A 26,188-nucleotide genomic window follows, 5' to 3' on the forward strand; every position below is an offset into this window, starting at 1 on the left:
AGAGGAAAAGCCAGACACTGAACCCCACTGTGCCTTGCTGTCTGTGAGTAGGTCTTAGCAGGTTCCCACTGTGACACTGGGGACACCTTGGTCATGATTACTAAGATGGAAAATACGCAGAACTGCTTCTGCTATAGCTTAGAGGAAGAACAAAAATGAGCGTCTCAGACAACCCATGTCCTCTGGTCATATCACCCATGGACAAACAGCTGGGAGTAGGGAGGTGACAGGAGTATGCCACCATGCCTAATGGCTCAGATGGTGGTAGGACCCCTCCAGCAGAGTCTTGGGATGGATAAGAAATTTTTTTGGAAGGGGATGAGGAGCAAATGAGATGTTTCTGGGCAGCAGGATGGCTGGGGTCTGCCCTACCAATGCCAACTGCTCCACTTGTCCTGTTGGGGTGGGACTTGGGACACTGATTCCAGGACAGAGGTTTGCACACAAGATCTGCCCATACTGCAGCCAGCCTGGCTGCAACTCCCTCTGAGGTCACGACTGTCACAAAAAAACCCTCCGAACACCTTCACCCAATGATAATTTCTTCTCTACCAGACAAGGGTTACATTTCTGATAACAGCTTTGTGGAAGCATCTACTGTGAAGCCACAACCGCATCGCACCCTCCTCACCAAGATGCTTGAAGCAGTGTGGTGCTCAGGATGTTCACAAGTGATGCTCTGGAGAGGATGTGCTATGGGGTATGGCATCTCCCTGAGTTGCCCTTTTTCCCCCCCTCCTGCTCATCCCTTATACAGCACCAGCCTGGTCAAGTTGTTGGCTACCTGCCCACCCCTCTCACGGCAGAGAAACGAACTCCAAGTGAGGTGTGCGTTCTGCTGAAGTGAATCGGGCAGGACTGGGCACCGCTCTGTGCCCCATCTGGCCTCCTGGGGGTGCTCGCACTTCTCTCCCCGGCTAGAACGAAATTTCCTGCGTGCACGGCTCAGGCGGGCGCGGCGGGGCTGCGCTGCGCTGCTCCGGGGCTGTGCGGCGATGGAGGACCCCCGAGGAGCGCCGCTGAAGCTGCTGCTGGGGCTACTCTCCTTCCTCGCCTCCCACGGTAAGCCACGCTCCTTCTCCTCTTCTCCAGCACTGCGGGCTGCCCTACCGGGGTGAGGGACTGGGGGGTTCTTAACTTCCTCGGGGCTTTGGGACAGAGGGGATAAGCATTGCCTCCAGACGCGGAGTTTCAGGCGATGGGAAAACGGGGCCATGGGGCAGTGGCTGTTGTAAACCTTTGCTCGCCAGCTGTTTGTTTTTCATCCTTCTTCCTTCACTGTGATGGGACGCGTGCAGCATGAAGGCAGCCCCCCGCCGGCACCCCGAGCTCAGCCGGGCCGGGAAGCAACGCACGCAGGCAGTGTGTTGGAGCTGCTCTCTGCACAGATGCTCCGCTCTACTGTAATCGCCGTGCAGCATTGTGCATGCACGCAAGGGATGTGCCAAGTGGCTCCGTACTGGGCTCGCCTTCTCCTTCTATCTCAGAACAACACACGTTTCTGCTGGCACATCCCCAGAAAGAAATGGTGCCCAGCTGCAAAGGCTGGCTGCTGCCTGCAGAGGTGTGCTTAAAAACAAGGGAGAAGGCACATTTGTTTTTTGCACCCCAGCCGCAGCTTTCCTGCATCTGGGGTGTGCTATGGGCAATACTGAAAGGACACATCTGGGGCTGGGGAAGGAGCTCCGGCAGGGCTGTGCACGCAGAGGTTTGTCTGCTCTTGGTGCTTCTTTCTGCCCTCTTTATACAACCTTGGATGCTCAGCGTTAGCCCAGCGCCAAAAGAATGGAGCTTCTTGCAACAGCATGCCTGCCAAAACTTTCCACAGCCCAGCTAATGCTAGCTGGGCTGGATTGAGAAGCGGAGCTCTTGGAGACATCCAGCTCCTACACAGTTTTAGGATGGTAGCACCATGGATGATGCCTCGGATCAGCCCCTCTCCTCCATGGGGAAGGCAGAATCCCAATTTCCAAACTCATAACCCAAGCAGAAACCTGGTGCTGTGGCCCCGTCCCTGGTCTGGGGCTGAACTGTGACCTGCAGCAGCTGGGGGCAAGCAAGGAAGCGGGTGGTTTGCCACATGCCACCACTGCAGTTTTGCTTTGAGTTTTTCTGGGAAAGAAAACAAAAGGGCAAAGCCACACAGGTTTGCATTGGCAGCAGGTCAAAGCAGCTCCCTGATGCTGTCCCTGGGATGGACACCACATATCATGGACTGCCCCCCAGCTCCCATGTACTAGAGCCATTTGGCTCCATGGGAGATAAGGGCCAAGAACACTGCTTTTTTTCCTGCATCCTCTTTCTTTTTTTCCTTATTCCTCCTTGCTGCAAAGACTTGTGCCAAGGTAGGTGCAGCCCTGTGCTCAGCCAGCTGAGAGCTCCAAAGCACAATGACAGCATGATGACAACAGCCTCGTGGCACGGCTGCATGAGACTACTTGGTACAAATGCTCTCACTTAACATTTTGCCATGGGGAAGCACTGAGTTTCCATCCCAGTTGCTCCCAGCATCCCTGGACCACTTTTGCTGGGCATGGACCTCCAAAGCAACCCAGTGCCTAGATACTCCCTTTGCCACCAGGGCAAAACACAACTAGGGCACAGGCTCCCAAACCAAGCCAGTTGGGATGAGAGGGACGGCCGCTCTTTTTTTTGGGAAAACAAAGGCTGTGGCAGACACTTCCTCCAATAGAGCCCCAACTTCCCTTCTCCAGGCTCCTGGGGCCGTGTTGTGAATGGGGCACTTCCCGTGGTGCAGGTAGCACGGCCTCCTTGGAGGTACCTTTGTGCCGATGGCAGGCTGTGGGGCTCGCTGTGGGGCACATGGCTTAAGTGGGGTAGGAGCAGCACATGGAGCATTTTCACTTTCGCTCTCTCAGCACGGTGATGGCAGAAGCCCTGCATTGTGGAAGGTACTCAGTTGGGATGGAGGTGATGGGAGCTCTGTCTCAGCTGGAGGGTGACCTGTGGGACACTCGGCACACCCGCGGCTTCTTGCAGCCTGCTCAATATAGCAAGTGAAAAAACCTCGAAGCAAAACGGCGCAGTGATGGAACAACAGGATGTTATTGAGATGCAAGAGCATGCTGTCCTAATGCCCTCTTCTCTAAACATCCCTGAGAACCTTAAAAAAAACACACAAAACCCAAGGTGCAACTCTCCAGCCCCTCACGTGCCCCTGGCTGAGCAGGGGAGGAATTTCTGTGAGCAGTTTTGGTTTCAGGCTCCTTGCAGCAGCCAGTTCCCCTTCTGCTCTGCAGCACTGAAAAACAAGCAGGGTGGGACCCTCTCCCCGCCTCTTCTCAGGGGCATGGCCTCCTCCTATGTCTTTTCTCTCTCTCTCTCTTTTTTTTTTTTTTGTTTTCTTCTCCTTTTTTTTTCTCCTACTATTTTCTTTTTTCTTTTCCCCCTATTAACCAGCTGTTGACACAAGCTATGGGGAAACAGGAGCAGCAGAGTGCGATGCAACCAGACCAAGATACTCGTATTTCCTCATTTGCCAGCCATATCCCCTCCCCCGCTTCCCCTCCGGCTCCCTTTGCACCCTTTGCAAGGCTCCTCTGCCCCTTAGCCCAGACCTCCACCTGCTGCCCCACAGTGTGCTCCCCACCTGAGCTGTGCCCCACAACCTTCAGGCCACCTGCTGCTGTTAGAGGATGCTCAGTGCTTACTTTCAAGTATGCTTGGAGCTATAGAAGAAGGGCAGGTTCTGTTTCCCATCTCCCCCCTTTTTAGGATATTCAGCATCTTCCCAAGCCTCAAATTTCGTATCACAGGAGAGAAGGACTCCTGGCCATCACCGTGCCATAGCAGATGCCCACACTCGGGTCCCTGTGGGTGATGCCCCTTGCATCCTCACGGTGACCCTGTTCTCCTGCTGGCAGGAGGGACAGCGGCGTTCCTGGTGACAGCCCCATACACGCTCTGCGTCTGCCCTGAGGGCCAGAACGTCACCCTGAGCTGCCAAGTGAGCGGACCACTCACCGACCACCACGACCTGATCTTCAAAACCTGGTACTTCAGCAACAACGGTGACCAGAGCTGCTCTGAGAAGCGACACATTCGCAACCTGACTGAGAAGGAGCTGCGCCACGATTCCGGCCGGCACCACGGCACCTCTGCCAACAGCACTGCGAGGTTCCCCCATGGATCACCAGGTGGTCACCGTGGCGTGGAGTTCGTCCCTGACCATCATGGGGCTTTCCACATTGTGGTGATGAACCTGACAATGCAGGACAGCGGGAATTACTGCTGCTACGCCATGGAGACACGGCGGGAGCACGGGAAGGTCCATACCCTGCACGTAGCTCACGGCTTCGTAGAGCTCCAGATCCAGAGGGGTGAGCAGGGATGCAGAGGCATGGGATGCCCCAGGTGGGGTGCACTGGGGTATGGGAGCTGGAGAGCAGCAGATGTCAAAGGGTTGAAGGAGGGATGGGGAGCATAGAAACAACCCAATTGGAAAAAAAAAGGAAAAATATATCAGTGGAAGCAGGAAGACACAATTAGAAGTGTGTTACATAGTTTCAGTGATCTTTTTTGACCTTTTGCAGGAGAAAAGGAAAACAAATCCTAGTATAAGAGGCTGCGGGGCCAGGCAAAGGAGCCGCTGGCGCTGTTCTGGCTCTGGTCTGGCTTTCGGGAAGGGCTGGCTCCTGGCGTGGGGATGGATCCCATGACGCCACTGCTTTGAAGGAGTGGTGATGCAGTGGCACAGGCTGCCCAGGGAGGTGGGGGAGTGACTGTCCTGGAGGTGTTGCAGAGCCATGGAGATATGGCACTGAGGGATGCAGGTGATGGACAGGTGGGGGTGGGCTGAATGAGCTGAGAAGGCTTTTCCAACCTGAATGATTCTGTGATTCCATTTATCTGATTTTCTCAAGCTCATTGGGCAAAGGGAAGCTGGTAGATGCCACTTGAAGTAGCTCCTGAGGTCTTATGTAGTTTGGTCTTCTCCTTCGTAGGCAGAGGAGCACTTCAGAACTGCACCTTTCACACTGCTACCAGCAAAGGTAAATGAAGAAAGAGAACACCTCTTCCCTATGCAGTGCATGCTCTCCCAGCTCACATGCTGTCTGAGGGCTGGGTGCTCGCTCCAGGCATGCAGCAGCCCAGGTACACCCATCCTGCAGCCCTCAGAGCTGGTGCAGCTGCGCAGTCACTCTGTCTGCCCCTCTTGCTGGTTGATAAATCCATTTTGCTAAAACTGGTGTGAGATCCAACCCTTACTCTGGTGCTCTGCTATTGCAGATATCACAGCCGCTGCGCTGGCAACGGGCGCCTGCATCGTGGGCATCCTCTGCCTGCCCCTCATCTTGCTCCTGATTTACAAGCAGCGGCAAGCAGTCAGCCACAGACGTACGTACATCTGGGTGCTCCCCATCCAGGGACCAGGGGGACCCATTCTGGGACACCATGGGGCATGTAGTTTTGCTCACTAAGCCACTGGGCAGTGAAAGGGCTCCAATGGAAGCCCTTGGAGAAGTGGCTTTTGCAGCAGCAGTGGAGCAATGCCAGCATGAGGACAGGAACCATGCTTTCAACATCCATCCTCAGCCATGATGAAACGAGCACAGCCAACCCACAATATTGCAAAATACACACCCACAGAAGGGTGTGCAGGGGGGAGGCAAAGTCCCAGAGCTTGATACTAGGGGTGGGGGGGGGTTGCTGGAACACTTGGGCAGGGGGCTGCCACAGGATGGGTATGATGCTGGGTGCAGGCAGGTGATGCTGATGCTGTTTTGCCTTTGGCAGGTGCTCACGAGCTGGTCCGAATGGAGAGGTAAGCATGTGCTTTCCCATATCCCCAGCACCCCAAAAACCACCCTGTCCTGCTCAGCCTCCCATTGGGGTGCAGCTGAGGTCAAACCCACTCTGTCACTTCCTGTGCCCTGAGCCACCAGTGTGAAACAGGACCCTGAAATACAAATGCAGATCACCTGTGGCAGAATGCTGCCAAAGCAGTGTAACCTCAGCTCCCTCCCAGATTTACAAAAAGGACATCTTTCAGAGAAGGGAACAGATGAGAATGAAACTTTTCAGCAAAAGTAGGATCTTAGTGGCTCCATCATCCCACACAGCCAGGTGCTTCCACAAAGAACCACAGCCCCCTAGCCAGAGCATCAGAGCTGGCTGTCAGCCCTAAGGCAGGGCTGGGGGGATTTTAGTCATGCAATGCTCGCACAGGGAGCCATCAGCTGCACCCTGCCAGGCCTTGCAGGAGGGCAATAAAATGAGTGTCTGTATCCTCTGGCCCCTCTCCGCACAACTGTGCCTCTGTGCTCTGTGCCCTCCCCGCACAGAGCATCCTCAGTTCAAAGAGATGCACGTTGTCAGTGCAGAAAGCAACGTGCTGGAAGGCTTTGCAATAAGGAGACCCTGTAGCATCCCTCATTCCCTCTCTTCTCCTGCAGCAGTGCCCAGGGCATTGAGAACCCTGTCTTCGAGGCGCTCCCTGTGAGCAGTGCTGAGCAGCGGCCCCGACCCCAGCTCTCCTACCTGGGTGGACGGCAGCTCTCTGAGTCCGGCCGGCACCTGCTGTCCGAGCCCAGCACCCCGCTGTCCCCACCAGGCCCTGGGGAGTGCTTCTTTCCCACTCTGGGTGAGTATCCTCACATCTACTCTGTTTGCGGCTGCTGTGGGAACGCATGGATGACTGCCCTGCTGAATGCTTGGTGCACTAACACCTGCTGCCTGCCCCCTTTTCCAGACCCTGTTCCTGATTCACCAAATTCCTTAAAAGCCTGAAGAGCCCCATGGCCAATGCAACGGAGGAGGGCACTGTGTTGTGGTTGTGCAGGAGGGGATGCGGCCAGAGCGGGCAGCAACTCCCACCCAACCACCCCCAGCAGGAAAATTAAAAATAAATGGAATAAAGACCTCCACACCTTCCTCTCCCCAGTGCCTGGACAGCAGCTGCTGGTTTTCCCTCACATTACAAGGAGGAACACTGCAGAGAGGACAATGGAAAGAGCCTGATCTCGGTTGTCATTATGCACCAGACAATAGAAAAGGGGAGGATGCCAATACAACCAAACAACAGCAAAGTGCCTTAAAAAAATCAAGTCAAGCCCAGGAGTCTTGCCCGTTTCTCCTGTCCCAGTGATCTCTCTTGCTCAGGCTTTGGGTTTTACTGCCTATTTTCATGGCAAAGAACACAGAGAGGGACGATTGTGCGCAGTCTGTATGAGGATGTATACTATTGACATTTCATTGTGGATCTCACCTTGTGCCTAAATCCCAGAGGATGGAAGGAAGAGCAGCTCTGGGCCCCAGGAGTTGCATCTCCAGCTCCTCCTGCCTGCTTCCCCCAGTACTTAACTTATTGTCAGGGGCTCCACCTGCGTGGTGCTCACCCATCCTGCTCGCTTGGACAGCATATCCTTTCCAGGAGCATATGGTAAAGTAGTCGAAGCACCGCGAGACAAAACAGAGGCACTGGCCAACTTTACATGAAGGGTTTCTTTGCAAAACAGGAAGGGGAGAGGCTCACTCCTGCCGCAGCCCTCCTGCCCCACTGCTTGCTGGCACAGCCTGCAGCCAGAGGGCTGCTTGTGCTGTGATTCTGTACTCAGCTTCAGAGCAGTAGGACTCATCTTTCTGTTTGTGCCATTATCAGTGCTGATTAAAATGTAAAAAAAAAGGATTTTTTTTTTTTTTTTAAGCTAGTGAGTTAGATAGGTTGTCTGCAGAGTGCTGGTGGATTTTCTGGCTCTGCATGCAGCTGCACTGGTATCACCTTCACTGCAAAACTGAGCAGTCCTAGGGCACTAAAACAGCTGGAGCCATGCAAGAAAAACCTGTCTATGCACAGCATTTGTAATGCAGAAGGCTGTCCAGCCTCAGTGGCACAAAGCCATCAAGGAAAGGCTGTGCCTTTATGAGGAGGAAGCTTTAACCCATAGTCTGGCTTAAGAAAAAGACACAAAGAGGTGTGCAAGCCACTGGGCGGGTAGAAGTGTGAGGATTTGCAAGCTGTAACCTGTGCTGCTGCTTGCAGCAAGCTTCCTCCAAATGTAGAGCAGGGCTTTGCAGCCGGCATGCTGCCAGAAGATGCGTGAGATGGGGAGAGATAAGGGTGAGGTGGAGGCGAGGAGAGATGGCAGCGAGGTCATGCTGTGCTGGGAGCAATGTACACTTGCATATGGGTGTTTGCTCATGCATCTTGCTGGGTTCAGCATCCTGAGACAATTCTCTGTTTTGGTGTGAACTGGTGGGCAGGACAACCCCTGCTTGCCCATGGGGATGCTTGGAGTTTTCAGCTGAGATATGAAAGAGCTCAGAACTTCTGCTTAAACCACTTCAGAGCAGAGTTGGGGGTATGAAACAGAGCGCATGAGACACAATCGAGGGCATGTGCTGAAAGCAGTGATGAGGCGGCACCTTTGAAAACACCTCAAAGCAACCAGAAAGGGTCCAAGGCATCACATGTGCCAAGGATGGACTCCAAAGCACAACCTGAAGCAACACGCTAACGTATGGCCAAACCGTCAAAGCACAGAACTTCGCATCCACCCCCTCCTGTATCCATCCCCATGCAGCATCCCGGTGCTCAGCCCCCAAACCCGCACCCCAGCGGCTCACCGACAGTGAGGGGTTGCCCTCATCCTCCACAGTGACCAGCAGGCAGTAGGAGCTCTGCCGCTCACGGTCTGGTGGGGAGGGCCGTGTAGCGATCTCGCCGGTGACTCGGTCCATGCGGAAGGTGAGATCCTCGTTCCCGCGGGTGATGTAGTAGGACAGGACGCTGTTGAGGCCGGCATCCCGGTCGGTGGCGCGCACCTGGACCACTGCCGTGCCCCCACCGACGTTCTGCAGGTGTACACACAAAGAGGCACGATATGACATAGAAAAGACATCATTCATGATATTGGTAACATCATTCTAATATAAAGTGGGATTTCCCAGGCAGTGTGCTGCTCTAGGCTCCAAACTCCATCCCGGCACCCAGCAAAGCAGAGGCTGTACACCTCGGCCAGCGTGCTGGGATGAAGCCCTTGAGTTTCCTGCTGCAGACAGCCATGCATTTGGCACTATCTGGGCTCTTTAAGTGTAAAACCTGAAGGTGGAGGCTGTGTAATGCACTCAGAGCTCAGCTAATTATTTCTAGATGGACCCATTACAGGAGAAATCAAAAGAGAAATTCTGTTCTTCGACCAGCTTCAACCATGCATTACAGAGATAAGGAAATCCTAACAGGGCAATAATGTTAATGCGAAACTATTCATCACGAGCAGCACTCCCACGCATCCGAGTGTCACTGACTATCACTTATATTTCATTTTTCACCCTCAAATGGAGAACTCATGGCCCAGGAATTAAACCTGCAGGAAATAAGTTGTCTTTTTTTCATGCTTGGTTGTGTTTTATTGCTTAATTATCCAGCTCCCTCAGAGCCGCCTCACCTCGGGTGCTCACCTCACTCACGCTCACATTGTAGCCAAAGGGGCTATCGATGACGGGCGGGTTGTCGTTGACGTCAAGGATGGTGACCCGCAGGGTGTGCTCTTTCCTCCGGGGGGGCACGCCACCATCCGAAGCTTGGATCTGTGGTGGTAGGCAATTTTTCTCCAAAATGCCATTTCTAAGCACAAAGGGCAGGGGAGCATGGCAGGGCTCGGCTCACCCGCAGGGTGTAGTGATCGAGCAGCTCCCGGTCCAGCGGCCGAGCCACGAGCACCTCTCCATAGGTGTTGTTAGTGGTGCGGATCTCAAACGCCTGCCCCACATTCCCTGCTGTCAGTGAGAATGTCACCTGGAAGCGGCCAGCAGACAGAGGAAAATCATCAGCAGGTGATGTGACTCGGAGATCCCCTACGGGAGTAAACCCAGCAGCACCTTGGGATGTCTCAGAGCATCTTCAAAGGCGTAGTGTGGTGTGTGTCAGGGGTATTCAGCCACCCCAAAGCAAACTCCCCCGGCCTCACCCACAGCCTTCATGCAATGCTTGGCATGAAGGGGACACAGGGCAGGGGAAGGGGCTGGAGTGGTGCTGGGGGAGGATGCACTGTCTCACCTGCCCATTGCTGCCTGCGTCAGGGTCACGAGCCAGGACCACAGCCACCCTCCTGCCCACCATGCTGTCCTCTGGAACGCTGACGGATGAGTCGGAGGTGATGTCGAACTGTGGGCTGTTGTCATTCTCATCCAGGACCGTGATGGTCACCTGTGGGCACGGCAGAAGTGAGACCCCCGGTAAGACCCCCAGAAAGCCCTCAGTCCTTGCACCTCCATCCCCCAAAAGTGCCAGCAAAACATGTGGGGTCTTGTCCCCATGGGGGACATGGGGGAATGCACACAGATACTGCAGGCTAGAGGTGTGGGTTCACCCTTGGCAGCAGAGCAGAGGAAACCCAGAGAGATCATGCTTTTGAGCTTGCTGGATTTTCCATCCTGGAGGCGACAAGGGAGCGGGCTACTTTAGCCACCATTAATTGGAGGAAATGCTCTCATCGCCTTTTGCAATTGAAGATCTGCATGAGTGGGAGAGGAAGAGCAGTTCTGTTCCCGGGACTCTATTTATGGCTTCCTTCGGCCACAGGTGTGGCGGGGCTGAATGGAGCTGCTGTGGTTGTTGGTGAATCAGATTCAGGGAGAGCCTGGTGAATTCTGCAGCTGCTCCTCTGCAGATGCCACCTGCAGCTTGGTGCTTGGGACAGGTCCTGCCACCGACAGTGATGGTGGTGTGGCACATGTGCTTACCTTCTGTGGGAGGAGAAGCAGAGAAAACAACAAAAAAACAAGTTAGTAGGATATGGAGCATCCCAGCCCACCAGGGCAGGGTCTCCCCTCACCACCTCTTTCCTCCAGCACTGCCTTCAGAGGCAGCAGGTGCCCCAAGATATGGGGTCTTGGAATGCAGAGCATGCCTCCAGCTCTGAAACTCCTGTGGGGCCCACCTGGCCCAAACCAGCACACTTTTATCCCTGCCCACAGAGCCACCCTCTGCGGCAGGGAGATGCAAATCGCCCCACTCAGCTGCCCCTGAAACTGCCAAATATAACACTGCCCTTCAGCACTGCAAAGTATTTCAAGCTCCCCCAACCAAGTTTTACCTACCTGAGAACCGGTGTATTTTGGTAAGTGATCTGTAAAGTCTACAGGGCTGTGTTTTAATGTCTTTTGTTTTGTTTTCTTTTGTTTTGTTTTATGTGTTATGAGAAGTCTGATCCTGTGACACACAGAAGCTAAAACTCAGCTGTCTGTGCTTATGCAAATGCAGGATTTCCCCCATATCTGGGTTTTCAGAACCTGTTTTTTGGGTGGAAATGGGTCTGCCAGACCCAGCAGATCTTGCACAAAAAGAGCCAACATGATTACAGCATTATGAAGAACCTGTGTGATAACCTGGCCAAAGGAGGGGAGAGGAGCCACTCACCACCGTGGAGTCGACCTTTGGCCCTCCATCATCGGCCACCACCGTCAAGGTGTAGAAATCTCCCTTCTCCCGATCCACTTGGCCTTTCACCGTGATCACCCCCTGCCAATGGCCAAGAGTCATGTCCCCCCAGCAGCCCCAAGGCACTGGGGACAGCCCAGCCCAAAGGACAGCACCGCGCCTGCTTACAGTGATGCCGTTGATTTTGAAGAGAGAGAGCGCCTGGGCGTTGGTGTTGGGATCAAACTTGTAGGTGATCTGGTTGAGGTTGTCGATGGAGCGGGCCTGGACACGGAGCACCTCGGATCCCAGCGGGATGTTCTCCATGATGACAGCCTCATAGCTGCTGTTGGAGAATTGCACGGCCTCATCCAGCTCATTCAGCAGGCTGACGTACACGCTGCAGAAGCCCTGGTTGTTGGGTGGAGCCTGGTCTGTGGCTGAGACATTCATCAGGTAGCTCGTCTTGGTCTCATAGTCCAGGTAGTCGATGGTGGTGATGAGACCTGTGCTCTCATCAATCTCAAACTTCCCTTCGGCGCCCGACAGGATTTGGTAGCTGACCAAGCCGCCGTTCCCTGGGGAAGAGCACAACCAGGGCACTCAGCATTCCAATGAGGCAGGACACCAAGCCCAGCCCACAGGGCTGCAGCCCAGCCAGACCCTACCTGTGTCCCTGTCCGTGGCCCGCACCACGGCCACTGAGGTGCCAATGCCGGCCGTCTCGCGCAGCCCCAGGCGGTTGTACTGCCGCTGGGTGAACACTGGCACCTCATCATTCACATCCTCCACGTACACGATCACCTGCAGGCCCCGAGAACATGAGAGAGAACTCAGCCAATGGGAATGGCTACTGGCTGCTGTTTTGATGGCCTGAACCCCCTGAGCTTTCGCAGAGGAATGCAAACGTGGGTCATGAATTGGGAGGAGCACTAAATCCCCGTATCCCTTTCCTCCTGTGGTGGAACCCATCCTCTGCAGTCCCAAGAAGACAGCAGCAGCATGGCAGCAGCTAACAGCACTGAAAACTCGTCTCAGATCACAAATATGTTCCCAAGATGTCTCATTGCTGCTAACGCTTGTCATCTGTTTGCATGTACAAGGATGGCCTTGCATGCATGGAGGACCTGGAGCACATCCAGAGAAGGGCAGTGAAGCTGTGAGAAATCCGGAGCACGTGTCCTATGGGGAGCAGCTGAGAGAGCTGGAATGGGTCAGCCTGGAGAAGAGGAGGTGCAGGGGAGACCTCATCCCACTCTAAAGCTCCTGAAAGGAGGTGGTGATGAGGTGGGGGTTGGCTTCTGCTCCCAGGTAACAGTGATAGGATGAGAGATGACAGCCTCAGGTTGTGCCAGGGGAGGTTCAGGTTGGATATTAGGACACACTTATCCTCCAAAAGAGCACTGATACCTGAGAGGGATTTTCCAATCTGAATGATTCTAAATGCATTTTCTGGCATTCATCTGCTGCACTGGAGCAGTGTTATGAGGGATCCATCCTTCTCTGGTGACAGGCAGGTATAGCTCAGTCTTAATCCCTCTTTGGGATCCTCAGCCCCAGATCTCACTGCTGGAAACCCGCAGTGTGGGAGCGCCGATGGCTCCATGTGAACTGTGCAAACCTCACAGCCCGCGGGTCAGGCTGTATTTTCCCACCTTCCCCCAGGGACAGCCTTTCTCCTCCTGCTTTCCTATGGGGGCTGTGGGCACATAACACTCTGCTGGAGCCCCCCAACAGATTGGTGGTTCTAAAAATAAAGGCGATGGGACTGGAGGGATGGTGTGGCAGATCAGGGTTCATGGGAAACCCTCCTGAAGGAAGGAAGTTGCTGTATCACTGCTGAAGATGATTACATTAGTCCCCTCTTAATTAAATAGATGCTTGACTGTGTGGTTTTCAGCATGCAGCCTGAGCGCACCCAAATGTCACAGGAAAAAAAGAAAAAACAAAAAACCCAAACCCTCTTCTTCTCCACCCACAGAGACTTTCCGTCAGCGTTTCCAGGTCTCTTGGGCTTCCTGCACGCCTGCCTCTGCTCAGCGAGGGCTGGAAATTACAGCTGTCTGATGCAGCATCCCTACAAGCTGCCTTATTCTGGGCACATACCCGCACAGAGCTCCTCATGGGGCCATGCTCTGTGTTGTAGGCTTCCACCTCCAGGACGTGAGAGGAGTTCTGTTCACGGTCCAGGGGCCGCACGCCACGCATCAGCAGCCCGCTGCTGGGGTTGATCCGAAAGTTGTTGTGCTCATTCCCTGGGGGTGAGGAAGGCAGAGTGGTCATGCAGGTGGTGCCAGCCTCTGGAGTGGAGTGCCCATGTGAACCTGGCCTTACCCTTAACGATCCTGTACCACACTCTCCCATTCACGCCCTCGTCTGCATCTGTAGCTTTCACCTTCATGAGGAAAGAAAAGCAGAGGTGAAGCTTGCAGATCCTTCCACCCTGCCCAGCTGTCATCTGCGAGGTGAAGCAGGTTACCCTGCCCTCATCATCTCTGCATTACAAGCTGAGAGTCCAAATAGGAGTTTGCTTCTTCCTGAGTGCACTGGGTGGCCTATCCAGCTGAGCAGCTCTGGGCTACTATGCACTGTGCAAATGACATGGAGCTCCTGGGAAATCTAGCACAACGGTCCCCTCTGGTGTCTCCATGCGACAGTGCAGCTCTCTGCCCAAGGATATGCTTCCCCATAGGGATCCGAGCCACCCCCAGGTGAGTGAAAAAATCCCTGAAGAAATTACCCTAATGAACTTCAAGTCACTAAGTTAAACAGTGTGTGCTTAGCAAATGCCAGAATGAGGGCAGCTTTGGTCACCCTGCTGCAGCAAGGGCCTCCTCCTAGGGACAGTTGGGTCCATCAGGGTACCCGGGGTCACGGGTACCACCATGGCCCCAGATGCGTGAGCCTAGGGTGCAGCTCTCAACTTCTGGGCTGCACAGCTCTTGTGCCATTTGCTGGCCGTGGTTTCATCCTGCGTCACACAGCCAGTGAGCGATGCTTCTCTGCTCTGATGCAGTATCTTGCTTTCCACCCTGCTCACCTCCACCTCATAGTTTCCGATCAGCAATTAAAAACATTTAGCTAGTGCCTTTGGAAACCTTTTTTTTTGCACATTTGACCTGGCTGCTGCCTACCCAAGCCTTCCTACCCTGGGATGGGGACGACACAAGCAGACCCACAGCTCTCTCAGAACCAACTCAGAGGGCGGTGAGTGCACTGGCACCTACTGGCTGTGGGTGCTCCATCCCTGGAGGTGCCCAAGATGATGGATGGAGCCCTGATGTGGTGGGGGCAACCAATCCATGGCAGGAATTGGGGCCAGATGGGCTTTGAGGTCCCTTCCAATTCAATCCTGGAAATCCCTGCCCTCAGTTCCTTCTGGGAGACAGCCACCCAAGGGGCCTCACAAGCACAAGTGCTTGTCTCATCTTATGAATAAGTGGAGTGAATTTCTTACTAAAGTCCCATGAGGCTCCCTGTCCTTGCTTTTTTCTCCCTGACACTCTCACCATGCATTCACAGGGAACAGACTGGTGTTGAGAAGTCACGTGCCTGCACGATGCTGCTGGCGGCTGGGATGTCCTCAGGTACACTAGCTTCATAGCTGCTCTGAAGGAAGATGGGCCGGTTATCATTGACATCCAGGACAGTGACATAAACAGTGGCGGTCCCAGTGCGGCGGTTCCCGGTGGGGCCGTTGTCTGTGGGGGAGAAAGCAGGGCTGGGGTTTGGTCATCCCTGGCTCTTCACACAGGGGGGTGGGGGGCTAGAGGTAGGGGGTAAGCATGGGGCAGCATCCCTTCTGCATCAACGTGGAACCTGTAGGGCTGTGATCCCAAAATTTCTGAGCAGGCTACTTTTTTTTTCTGCTCAGAAGGGACGTCGAAGCCTTCTGCAGGCAGGCACATCACTTTAAAGCTCTAGGGATGATGGACAAGATGCATTTGGTGCCCTCTGCCTATGCCAGGTGGCTTGGGATGAATTGGCAACCACTGAGCAGAAGCCCAGCAGCATGGAAGCAATGCTGCAGTGCTGGGACAGATTGGGAAAGGAAAGCCCTGGGATGGGACCAGACAAGGGGTGAAGTGGCTGTCCACAAAAGCAGCTGTGGGATGCCCAAATCAAACACAGGCAGCTCAAAGCTTTCACAGAAACAGGGAGGAGCTCTCACCGATGGCCTCCAGGATCAGTGCATACGATGCCACCGTCTCCCTGTCCAGGCTCACGACTGTCCTAACCACCCCATCCCTGAAGCCGACGCTGAATTTGCCATCCTGGTTCCCACCTGCAGCAAAGGACAGGGACCAGAATGTTGTTGTCACCAGTGCAGTTCCACGGATGAAAATCAACAGAGACCAGATGCAGCCCCTGGATACGTGGTGCTACAGGAGGCCCTGAGATAAATTATGCAGATGCTGCATCTCGTGGGTTTAATGACAGGGTGTATTTAGGGCTAAGGGTTCCTGAATCCCAGCCCAGCGGGAGCCAAGAGGGGAGCTAGAGCAGGGCCGTGCAGCAGAGGGCGATACCACACAAGTTTTGGGATCGGCAGCACTGACGATGAGCACTGGCGAGACTCAAACAATCTTTCTCTCATCATGTTGGCATTGTGTCCCAAAAGCTGTACCTTTCCCAGAAGGTGTACCTGCTCCCTATGCTGATGGCCAGAATGGAAAGCATCCTTGGAAAAGACACCCAGATCCCCCTGCAAGGCAGTCTGGAAAAACATAGTCAGGATGCAAAGCTCCCCAGCTGAGTGAGATGGGGTCAGCAGCTGTACCTGTGATGAAGTAGCTGAGCTCAGCATTCAGTCCCACGTCAGCATCTGTGCAGTTGAGTCGGACCACTTTGAAGTCCCGGGCCACATTCTCAGGCAATGACACGTTGTAGATGGCTGGGAAGAAGGTGGGGCTCTCATCGTTCACATCCAGCACTGCAAGAGGGAATGGAGATGAGTGCCTCCAGGGCTGCCCTCCTTCTCTGCCCATCTCCCCAGAATACCCGTGGCTGTTCTGAGGACCCTGTAGAATCCCTTGCTGCCTATGGAAATTTAGACATCTGGGGACTGGAGAGGACCTGATGTGCCCACCTTTAACAGTGAGGGTGCTGGTGGAGCTCTTGGAGGGCGTGCCAGCATCGCTGGCCACCACACGCAGGTAGTACTCAGCGATCCTCTCCCGGTCCAGCACGGTAGTGGAGATGATGAGCCCGCTGGTGCTGTTGATGAGGAAGTCCATACGGGGCATCCCCACCTGCATGCGATACGTCACCCACCCGTTGGGGCCCTCGTCCAGGTCGATGGCCAGCACCTGATGTGGATAGGATGGAGGGAGGGGTAAGCACAGTGACTCCAATCATCTCCTGAGTGACAACACCCCAAGCTCTGTTCCCAGAAACCTCAGGTTGAAACAACAGAGCTTCAAGTTATTCTCCTTGCGGGTACCATGCTGTGTGAAGACAACACAGGTTCCCATGGACATCTCCATTCATGGTGGAAATGATGACATTCTCCAGCACTGGTGGGATGAGCTCACCTGGAAAACAGAGGTGCCAGCAGGAAGACCCTCAGATATCTCAGCAACGAAGGGCAAGTTTTGGAAAGTGGGATCATTGTCATTCAGATCCAGCAGGTTGACAAACACTGTGGCACTGCTCGTGGCTCGCAGGGGTGGCCGCCCACCTGCAGGAATAGGATGGGGGCCAAGGTTAATGCCTACAGCCCCTTGGGAGAATGCATTGTTCCCAAGCAGAGAAAACTCTCCCTGGAAGCATGCAGGGTCTGGCCGTGCACGTGGGTGACGACAGTAGCAGCATACATCTGTCCTTATACCTTTCCTTATGCCAGCTTGGATGGGATGTTACAGCACAAACCCAGGAAGGGGCAGAGTTAAGGCTAAATGTGCTTCCAGGACACCAGCTGGACAGTGGGGAATTTATCCTAATTAACCTTTTTTCTTTTCCTGAAAATGACTCTGTAAAATACTGTTCTCAGAAAATTAAAAAAAAAAAAACAACACCCCAAAACATAATCACGTGACCAACTCTATCTCCCTTACCTGCTCAGCTGGCTTCCCTAGCTACTGATGGCGGCCTACAGCCATGACATCTTGCCAGCCCTACAAGCTCCACAGCCTCAGCTTTAAAAGCATCCCTAAACTGCAATAGACCTATGAAGCCTAAGCATACATTGCATACAGGCAGCAGTGTTGCTGTCCTCTTCCAGCCTCTGGAAGAGGAAGCTCATGCCCACCCCTTTCTGTGTGTGCCCAGTAAGGTAGTGGCCCCAGCTCTGCAGCATGCCTCAGGCTCAAGTGCCAGGTCTCAAAGACCAGCTGGCTCCACTCCCTGAATCAAACACTGATGTCCTCCCATGACTCCAGCTTACAGTCGGTGACCGACACCACAATCCTCCGCATCAGCTCAGCCTCCTGTGGGTTGGGGTTCTCACGGTCCAGCTGGACGCCGGAGGTGCGGATCTTGCCAGAAGTGCTGTTGAGGCTGTAGAACTTGTTGGGGGGGCGGATGCTGTACACCACCGTGCCGTTCTCCCCCAGGTCCGGATCTACAGCCACCACCTGAAATGGCAACAAATGGAGCTGAGAGACGGGAGTAAAAACAAGAATATCTCAGGTGGAGATTCACTGCTGTCTGTTATAGTGGCTGAGCCTCCACTGGTGGCGTTCTCCTTCCCTGGACATTTAGTGCCTCCTGTAATGTTTTTAATTACAGGGGGCATTTACATATACTCAAAGCCCAGAACAACTTCACTTGTATCTTCCCTGGCTCTTTCTGTTCCAGCTGAATTTCCATCCTATGGGTTGCACAGCAATTACTTTCCCAGCAACTAATTTGGATGGTGATGCAAGAGGACTTCTCAGCTTCTACAGAAGCTATCTGCCACTCTCTGGAGGAGGAGTGTGGGAGAAGCACGGTGGGACCCACGCAGGTCCTCCAAAGTGGGGCTGGGGGCTGTGAGTCACCGCTGCAAACCTTGCCACCTCCTGCTCTCCTGCTGAACCTTTCTTCCTTTTTGCGCCAGCTTTCTCTTGCAGCCTTCCCTGTTAAACAGCTTTGTGGATTCTCCTCACTTTCCTCTCATTTATTTTCTGTTTCGTGCCCGTCATTTTTCTCCCAGTGTGATGGAGTGCAAGCCTCTTGCTCTCCTTCTCTTTTATTTCACCAGCGGGATTTGAAAGGCTGTAAATCAATGTCTTTCAGAGAGGTCCTTGAAGGAGGTCGCAAGCGAGGCTAAGAAAAGGAGAACTTGGCCAAAACCCACACAATTGCTAAAACAATAAAGAATCCCAGTGGAGAGGAGGAACACATGGGATGGGCAGCAAGGAGGAACCTTTTGAACCAACTTCTGTAAGGCTTACTGCAGGCATAAGGGAGGAAGGCTGGGCAGGTGGGAGGAGGCTGCCTGAAGCTGCCTCTCTGCACACGTACCGTGGTGACGTCTGAATTCGGGGGGGTCATTTCCACCAGGTTGATAAAGTAGGGCGCATCCTTCCAGGTGGGGTAGTTGTCATTGATGTCCAGCAGCGTGATGTTCACCTGCAGGAGAAAACAGGCTCAGCTGCTGGCAGGTCCATGTGAGGACCTGGGTGGATTTTTTTTGTTCTAATTGCAATGTGTTGCAGAAATCCTTTTTTTTTTTTTTTTTTTTTTTGGCCTTTCAGTGAAGCTACTGACAGAACATCCTCTCATCTGCAGCTCCAAATAGGAGCCCACCACCCCGCAAGCTGTGCATTTGCCTAGCCAGGGCTGCAACCTCTAGTTACAGCCTTTCTGGATCCCACACCTTCCAATGAACCTCAGTACCAATGACAGTTATTCTGGGGAGCTCTTTGGCACTACCACAGTACTTTGCTGTTGCATGGGACATCTCTTCTGCAACCCAACAAAGCATCCCAGGAGAGAGAGGACCCAAAGGCATTAAACCTTCCAACCAACATTAGGCCACAGGAGATGGATCCTTGGCTTCTGGCCTCATATTTCCAAAGACTTCCATGAAAAGGTTTCAAATGATGGTAGGCCAGTGAGGGGCGAGGCAAAGCCATTGCCAGGAGGATTCAATTTGCCTGCACCTCTGCTAGTACCTTCCAAGGAGCCCAAGAATAAAAAGCAGTTGGAAATCCTTGATGCAGGCAGTGTGTGAATAGCAGTCATCAGGAACAGCTAAGTGCTCCTGCAAGCTCTCTGACCAAGTGTTTTCTTGAGAAGCACTAATAAAGGGAGCCATGCTGTGGGAGGAATGGGTACCTGCAGCTGTGCCCGTGCCAAGGGATGGACACACAAAGCACAGGAAGGTCAAGTGGCTCTGTGACAAATGGCTTGCTAGGAAAGGGAGCCTGATTTCCAGGTCCTCCCACTCTGAAGAGTCATTCTGCAGCGGGAAGCAGCCCGGAGTGATGGGCAGACACTACAGTGTGCTCCATGTGCCCTCCAAGCAAGGGGCCCTGGGGCCATGCTCACCATGGCAATGCCTGTCTTCTGATGGTGACCCACACCCCCATCCACTGCTCTAACAATGAGGATATATTCAGATTTGGCCTCCCGGTCCAGCAAGGATGTCGTCGTGATCTCTCCTGCAGACAAAAAGGATGAGAGAGATGAGGGAGGACATACGGTGACTTACCACCTGTAGCTTGGGGAACTGGTGAAAACAGAGTTACTTCAAATGGAGACTGATTCAGCTTCACATAGATGGCGAGGGTTTCCTGGAAGGGGTCTACAGCCAGAAATGTAAGAAATAACCATGCTCTCCTACCCTTCTGGAGGCTGTAAGCTGCTTTGTTCCCCTGAACGAGCAAACTGCCTGTTTCTCACTCAGGGCCTGAGCTATAAGGTGTGCCTTGCTGTGTATGGAGGTGCTGTTGTGCCATGGGAAGAGCTCTTTCATGGGAAGAGCAAGAACTGGAGAGGAAAAACTAATCTAAGCAAGGAAAATTTGTAAGGCTAAAGGTCTTCTTAAAATATGTCTGACTCCAAACTCTCACGGCACCAACTAATCCCTGTACTGAAAAAAATTAATCACAGGAAAAGTGGTTTAAGCGCACAGATGTTGTAATGATGGATGTCTCCTGTCCACAGACTTGCACCCAAAGGACAGCACATCCTCACAGAACAGGTACAGGGAGTTTGGATGTCTCACAGATAGGACTAGCTTCTCCACCACCCCAGGTTACACTATCATCCTTTTCCTCCCTTCCAAGCACCCATGTGCCTCTTTTCTTGCAGGTGCCATATGGAAAAGAGGAGGTTCTCTCTGCAGTATTTGCTGCTTTGTCAGCATTCCTGCCCTTAATGAACCAAAAAGATGTCAGCGAGGAAGGGCAGACAGCATCTCCTGAGCTAAAATAAGCCCTTGCAGTCAAACTGCCAGCCTTTCCTCAAGCATCACAACCTTCTGCTGGGGCCTCTCCCAAAAGTTTCACAGTGATCAACCTTGGGGACTGAAATTTGGTGACTCCCTTACATCGTGTTTTCCATAAGCAGGCTAAGGGGAAGGAGGAAGGAAGAGTGAAAGGGGAAAAACAATAGGGAAGAAAACTGGGGAAAAAAGGGACTAGACTGAATGGAAAAGAATTAGTGTGTGGATGAAGGCTCACCCGAGCGAGCGTTGATCCGAAAATGAGAGGAGCCCTCCAGGGAGTAGATGATTGACTCCTGCCCATACTCCCTGGACCGGTCCAAGTCTGTGGCATTGAGGAACAGCACGGTAGCACCTTGCAGGGGCAGAAATGAGGGTTGGAGGAGGCACCTGCCCCACTGCTCATTGGCTCAAGGACTTGGCTCCTCGCCTCCCCAACAAACATTCGTGTACCCCAGGATAGCTGTGGGATTCCCAGGTGACTATGTGACCCCCAGGGCCCTCCAGAATGGCTAGAGAAGAAGCTGTATTTCATACCTGCCATGATGTCCTCCATGATGGCTATCACGTAGGAAGGCTTGCTGAAGGTCGGTGGGTTGTCATTCTCATCCTACAGCAAAAAGAAAGGCAAGAGGCTGGCTGGGACAAAGGCACTGTGGGTGAAGAGGTACAGTGCAGATACAGGCGCTTGTATCACATGGCCAACTCAAGGCAACAGTGTAAGGAAGGTGGGATTAGGGCTAAGGGTAGAGGGGGTCTAAACACCAAACCTAATAGCCCATAAAGGGAATGGTGGAGCAACCAGGACATTAAAGCACTGTGTGGATTTTGTCACTTTCCTGGGGCTGTTCCAGAGACATTTTCTTCATGGAGGCTGCTGATGGGCCAGTAGGCTCAGCTGCTCCTGCTGCCACCAAACTGGATATTCAAGGCAATTTCACGTACCAGTGATGCCTACTGCACCGTAATTGAATTGCCATCCTCTGCTCCCATTTCGGGAAGCAAGTGGTCTGTAATCAGCTGGAGCATCACTCAGCATTCCCTGTGCCTTCTCCGAGGGCAATGTGGAAACTGCATCCATCCTCGTGGAGCATGGGGTGACTGTCACAGGGCAAAGCCAGTGGTGGGGGAGAAATGCCCAACCAGACCCCATGCACTCCATCATCAGCTTTACAGATTTCTGCAGACCCCCATCCTTTGCACGCTTCCTGTTGCCGGCTCATCGCCCCAGTGAGGACAGCAGTGGCAGTGAGCGCAGCGGCAGCTTATTAGCAGTGATATTTCCCTGGATCTCGGCGCCGCGCACTATTAGTTCTGACTCGGCAGCTCCCTCTACAAAGCGTATTGTCCCCTAATGGGAGATCTACAAGGCGAGTTTGACTTCTTTATTAAAAACCAACAAGCAAAGGAGGAAAAAAAATTGCCTCCCTTCCCACTAGCTCTTGTTCTGCCTTTTCATGCCTCTTTTTTCCCGAAGTGCTGTTGTCAAACACCTCCTTCTCGTTTTCTTTCTATTGTAAAAGGCAGGTGTGTTCACATTGCTCAGTGGGGGCTGAGGTGATGCCCCAGCTCCACCTGCCATCTGTCCCCATCATCAGGTTCGCATTGTACTTACAAACACCTCGATGGTGACGGGGACAGTACTGTTGAGTGGTGGGTTACCAGCGTCCTTGGCCATCACGGTCAGGTATATGACCCCATTGGCTATCTGCTCATAGTCGAGGGGGTGATTCACACTTATCACTGAAAGGATGTAAGGTGGGAGGCTCAGCACAAAGTGGGGGACATCCTGTTGTCACCACCCAACCTGCTGTCCTCTTGTCATCTCTCTCAACAGCAGCGCTTACCTCCATATCCTTCTGACACCGTGATGTCAAAGTACTCGCGGAAGGCAGATGCCTGCACGATGCTGTAGGTGATCTGGTTGTTTGGAGGGGAGTCCTCATCAGATGCCTACATAGACAGAAGAGAAAGGTGAGCACAGATGCTGCACTGGCCATGCAGGGAGTGGTGCTGAATGGGGACTTGGCCCCGGCTGTCCCTCACCCGGAGCCGGACCACCTGGGTGACAGAGGGCTCGTTCTCTCGCAATGCCCCCAGGTATGCCTCCTTCTGGAAGGTGGGCACGTTGTCATTGACATCCAGGACGTTGATCCTGATGCGCCCTGCTGTCTCCTCGCCGCCACCATCCCGTGCAATGACAGTCAGCGTGTAGCGCTGCATGGTCTCAAAGTCCAGTCGGGCTATCAGCAGGATCACACCCGTGTCCTTGTCCAGTGAAAAACTGGGGAGGGACAGGAAAGGGGTGAAAACCTCGGTGACCACATGCTGGAGATGGTGAGATGTTAGTCTCCAAATTTTGGATAAGCACCCTTACCCCAGTGGTTCAACCACACCTACCGATCGGGGTCATCGCTGAAGAAATAACTGACTTTCCCATAGCTGCCCACATCATTGTCAGTTGCCTGAAAAAAAAATCGAAATTTAGTTAACAAATAATGCTACTTCTGGGAATTGCACACACCAGTGAACCCATCACAACTCACAGAAAGCTTAATTTATATTCACACCTCGGGAAGTTTCATGCCTTCCCAGATGACGTGGCTTCAGGGTAGGCTGGTGGCTGCTCAGCCCAGCCCCTGCCCCTTCCAGGAGCACCCACAGAAGGCACTGCCTCCAGCAGCCCTCCAGAGCAGACAGGCAAGCCTCAGCCTCTTCTTCTCCCCCTTTTACCTGCTCCTTCCCACCTACGTTGTTCACTGCTGTTGAATACCCAATGGATCCAGACTTGGACTGTTGGGGCTTGCCCAATTTCTGGGGGAATTTCTGACTGGCCACCTGCTGCAGATAGCATCCGTCCAGCAAGAGTGCTCAGTGCTATTCCCAAAACATTATGCCTGCTGCCTTTCACTGCCATGCTGAGCTGACGTGGAAAGAGTGCATGAAGGCAGATGAGATTTTAAAGAAAACAGAGAAGAAAAGAGCTGTCTGCTGCGAGCAGCTCCATTTCCACAGGGGAGAAAAATCCTAATCAGAAAGCCACAAAATAGGCACAGGAGAAGAAGGATGACCTGGGAAGCCCAAATCCTGCAAGGCTTTGCCACTGGAAGGCTTTGCCTCCAGGAGAGGTATGCAAGGCACAGTTTGTCAGCTCCAGAGGAGTGAGACGAGATTTATGTATGTTTTAAAGTCTTTTCTCTAATGAATATATAAAATATGCATGAACGGAGGCAAGAAAAAATGACCAGAAAACTTTGTATTTAGATGAAGGAAGTGGAATAAGAGTCCAAAACTATATCTTTTTTTTTTGTGGGGGGGGGGGGGGGCGGTATTTTCTAAATCAAGTCCTGTCTGGACTACTTAGACTCCAACCAGACTCTGAGAAGCAGGGTCAGAGACACATTTTACGTCCAGATAGCATCAGAAGGCTGTATTTTAGGACTGGCACGGAGCACAGCCTGCTCCTGAAACCCTCCTGATTTACTGATGGCCTTGGGTACCATCACCAGCAGAGCAGGAGTTTGAGTACACCCAACTGCCTCACCTCCTCATACCTTTCATGCCATGGTGTGAAAATTTGCCTGAATTCCTTCATTTTCTCCCCAGAAGCTTCTCAGCTGGTAAATCCCTGGTGCTTTGCCTCAGCCAAAGCACGTCCTGCTGGAGCCATCCTTTCAGACCTACCCATTCTGCTGATTTGCTTCTCCACAGCAAAGGTGTGCTTTAATTCTTATGCACACTGCACTCAGCAAAACTGAGCAAATCAGCCCAAAGCCACCCTACCCAGGACCAGGGGATGTCTTTTTTACAGACATCATTTTTGCTCCCGTAACCTAGGACCCATTAATCCCTAAACGCTTGGGACGAGAAAGGCATTTTCCACGCACCTGGGTTGGTGGTGATGAGATAATGATTTACAGGGAACCTGCCAGTGCCACAAAGCATGGGCAAAACTAATTCCCTTCATTTGGCCCCGTGCGATTGCACTTGTAAGTGCTTATTGCAGTGACAGACAACGCCGGGAAAGTGTAATTTTCTGCTGCCGGGCTAAAAAAATATTGGGAAGGAGGAAGGTGAAGAGAAGGTCAGCACGGAGCTGTGCGGTGCGAGAAGATCCAAAGCCCTGATGCCTTTGCGGGCTGATCCCAGTGCCACAGTGCTGATGTCCAGTGTTTCCAGTGCGTCAGTCCCCAACTGCAGGCAGGGAGAAGGAGAAAGAGAGGGAGGAGGAGAAGTATCTGGCTGGAAGTTTCCTGGGGCTCCACCTCAAGCAGCCATCAAACGGCTTTTGCAGCTGCTCGCCTCCTGCCCAGAATATTAAGAGGGGATTTGCCCACTGGAGCCTGCAAAGGGCAGGATGGAAGCACAGGTCTGTAGCTGTGCTTTTGTGAGCTGTCACCAGTGTGTTGCTCTTCTCCAAAATGCATTTAGGTGGCAAAACTCAGGGAGAGTCTTGGGAAGAGGCAGCTGGGCTAACCCCAGAATCCATTCATTCCTTGAGCTGCAGGGATGCTGCTTTGTGTTGCTGCACAGCTCGTCAGCCCCAAGCACCGCTCTCCATCGTGCATGCAAGTATTCCCACATTTCCCTTTTATCCCATGAGCATCCTTCCCACCTCCCAAGCAGGCAGTTCTGCTCTCCTGCGCGGATCTGCAGGAAAGGGCATGTCGTGCAATTTGTTCGGGAAACAATAGCAATGTTTGACATGTCATAAGGATTGATGGAGCAGAAATTTACATGGGAGAATTCATTTTTAAACAGCTCCATGGAGCCCCAGTGCTTTGCTTGTAATGGTTTCGACATTCATCATCCGCTGAGCCCCACTGAATGACTCCTTAAACTGCTTGAGATTAACTCTGCTTGCAGCAGCTCTGCGGGATGAGTGGGGCACACGCTCAGAGAAAAAGCCGTACATGTTTATTTGGGTCTCTACCCCAGAATCATCCCGATCAACTAAAACCTGCCTAAGGGTCGAGCAGTTGGGAGTGGCACGCCCTTCCCAGCTCTGGACGATTTGCACTGGGATGGCAGCGAGATGAGACAGGTATTGTTGGGCTGCTACGGTGGGTCACTGCTCCTCTGCTACCTTTGTTTCCCCCCTGCCCTTACTGAGGATCCAGGAAATAAAAATTGATGGGGAACAAATTGCTTTGGCCAGGAGCTCGCTGCTTAAAAGAGTCGTAGCAGGAAAGCAATTACCTGACATCAGAAAGCTGTCAGGGCAGCAAGTGACCGGCCGTGCTTCTTGCCTCCTGGCACAGGGACAGGGACCGGCATGGCACGTCCTCCTGCCCAATTCTGAAACCACTTGCTAAAGAACAAGCAACTCTTCTTCAAAGCAATCGTCAGATCCTGATTTTCCAGAGAAAAAGGGAAGAGAAACCATGCTCTGGCATATCCTGCACTGTGATGTGATTTGGGATGGGGAGGAGAGA

General features: G+C 53.0%; 2 protein-coding genes across 2 annotated transcripts in view; one reads left to right on the forward strand and one right to left on the reverse strand.

The window, feature by feature from the left end:
* Nucleotides 1-26,188, reverse strand: part of CDH23 (cadherin related 23) — a 128,953-nt gene that overhangs the window by 17,938 nt on the left and 84,827 nt on the right. Inside the window, exons 14-37 of the mRNA XM_042862897.1 lie at nucleotides 23,154-23,218; nucleotides 22,800-23,037; nucleotides 22,601-22,706; nucleotides 22,369-22,496; nucleotides 21,291-21,363; nucleotides 20,992-21,108; nucleotides 19,856-19,968; nucleotides 18,827-18,934; nucleotides 17,766-17,955; nucleotides 16,915-17,060; nucleotides 16,470-16,689; nucleotides 16,161-16,313; nucleotides 15,552-15,665; nucleotides 14,933-15,081; nucleotides 13,715-13,775; nucleotides 13,487-13,635; nucleotides 12,049-12,184; nucleotides 11,570-11,958; nucleotides 11,381-11,482; nucleotides 10,705-10,707; nucleotides 10,019-10,168; nucleotides 9,629-9,757; nucleotides 9,421-9,549; nucleotides 8,587-8,814 (exon numbers count right to left, since the gene is read on the reverse strand). Of these exons, the coding sequence (XP_042718831.1) occupies nucleotides 8,587-8,814; nucleotides 9,421-9,549; nucleotides 9,629-9,757; nucleotides 10,019-10,168; nucleotides 10,705-10,707; nucleotides 11,381-11,482; nucleotides 11,570-11,958; nucleotides 12,049-12,184; nucleotides 13,487-13,635; nucleotides 13,715-13,775; nucleotides 14,933-15,081; nucleotides 15,552-15,665; nucleotides 16,161-16,313; nucleotides 16,470-16,689; nucleotides 16,915-17,060; nucleotides 17,766-17,955; nucleotides 18,827-18,934; nucleotides 19,856-19,968; nucleotides 20,992-21,108; nucleotides 21,291-21,363; nucleotides 22,369-22,496; nucleotides 22,601-22,706; nucleotides 22,800-23,037; nucleotides 23,154-23,218 (3,396 nt within the window). The remainder of the gene's footprint in view (nucleotides 1-8,586; nucleotides 8,815-9,420; nucleotides 9,550-9,628; nucleotides 9,758-10,018; nucleotides 10,169-10,704; nucleotides 10,708-11,380; nucleotides 11,483-11,569; nucleotides 11,959-12,048; nucleotides 12,185-13,486; nucleotides 13,636-13,714; nucleotides 13,776-14,932; nucleotides 15,082-15,551; nucleotides 15,666-16,160; nucleotides 16,314-16,469; nucleotides 16,690-16,914; nucleotides 17,061-17,765; nucleotides 17,956-18,826; nucleotides 18,935-19,855; nucleotides 19,969-20,991; nucleotides 21,109-21,290; nucleotides 21,364-22,368; nucleotides 22,497-22,600; nucleotides 22,707-22,799; nucleotides 23,038-23,153; nucleotides 23,219-26,188) is intronic.
* VSIR (V-set immunoregulatory receptor) lies at nucleotides 950-9,339 on the forward strand. Its single transcript, XM_042862902.1, has 7 exons — nucleotides 950-1,062; nucleotides 3,885-4,340; nucleotides 4,965-5,012; nucleotides 5,251-5,358; nucleotides 5,758-5,785; nucleotides 6,417-6,604; nucleotides 6,713-9,339. The coding sequence occupies exons 1-7, from the start codon at nucleotides 996-998 to the stop codon at nucleotides 6,748-6,750; spliced, it is 933 nt and encodes a 310-aa protein (XP_042718836.1). The 5' UTR covers nucleotides 950-995; the 3' UTR covers nucleotides 6,751-9,339.

This window comes from Lagopus leucura, unplaced genomic scaffold (genome assembly GCF_019238085.1).
Source record: "Lagopus leucura isolate 7727_CA_CO unplaced genomic scaffold, USGS_WTPT01 Super-Scaffold_739, whole genome shotgun sequence".
In the NCBI taxonomy this organism is placed as follows: Eukaryota; Metazoa; Chordata; class Aves; order Galliformes; family Phasianidae; genus Lagopus; species Lagopus leucura.

What these genes read in the sequence shown, in the direction of transcription:
- VSIR (XM_042862902.1), top strand. Translation starts at nt 996, where the DNA reads ATGGAGGACCCCCGAGGAGCGCCGCTGAAGCTGCTGCTGGGGCTACTC. An exon ending in GCAAGCAGTCAGCCACAGAC is followed by an intron (nt 5,359 to 5,757) that starts GTACGTACATCT and finishes TGCCTTTGGCAG; the next exon opens with GTGCTCACGAGCTGGTCCGA. An exon ending in GTGCTTCTTTCCCACTCTGG is followed by an intron (nt 6,605 to 6,712) that starts GTGAGTATCCTC and finishes CCCCTTTTCCAG; the next exon opens with ACCCTGTTCCTGATTCACCA.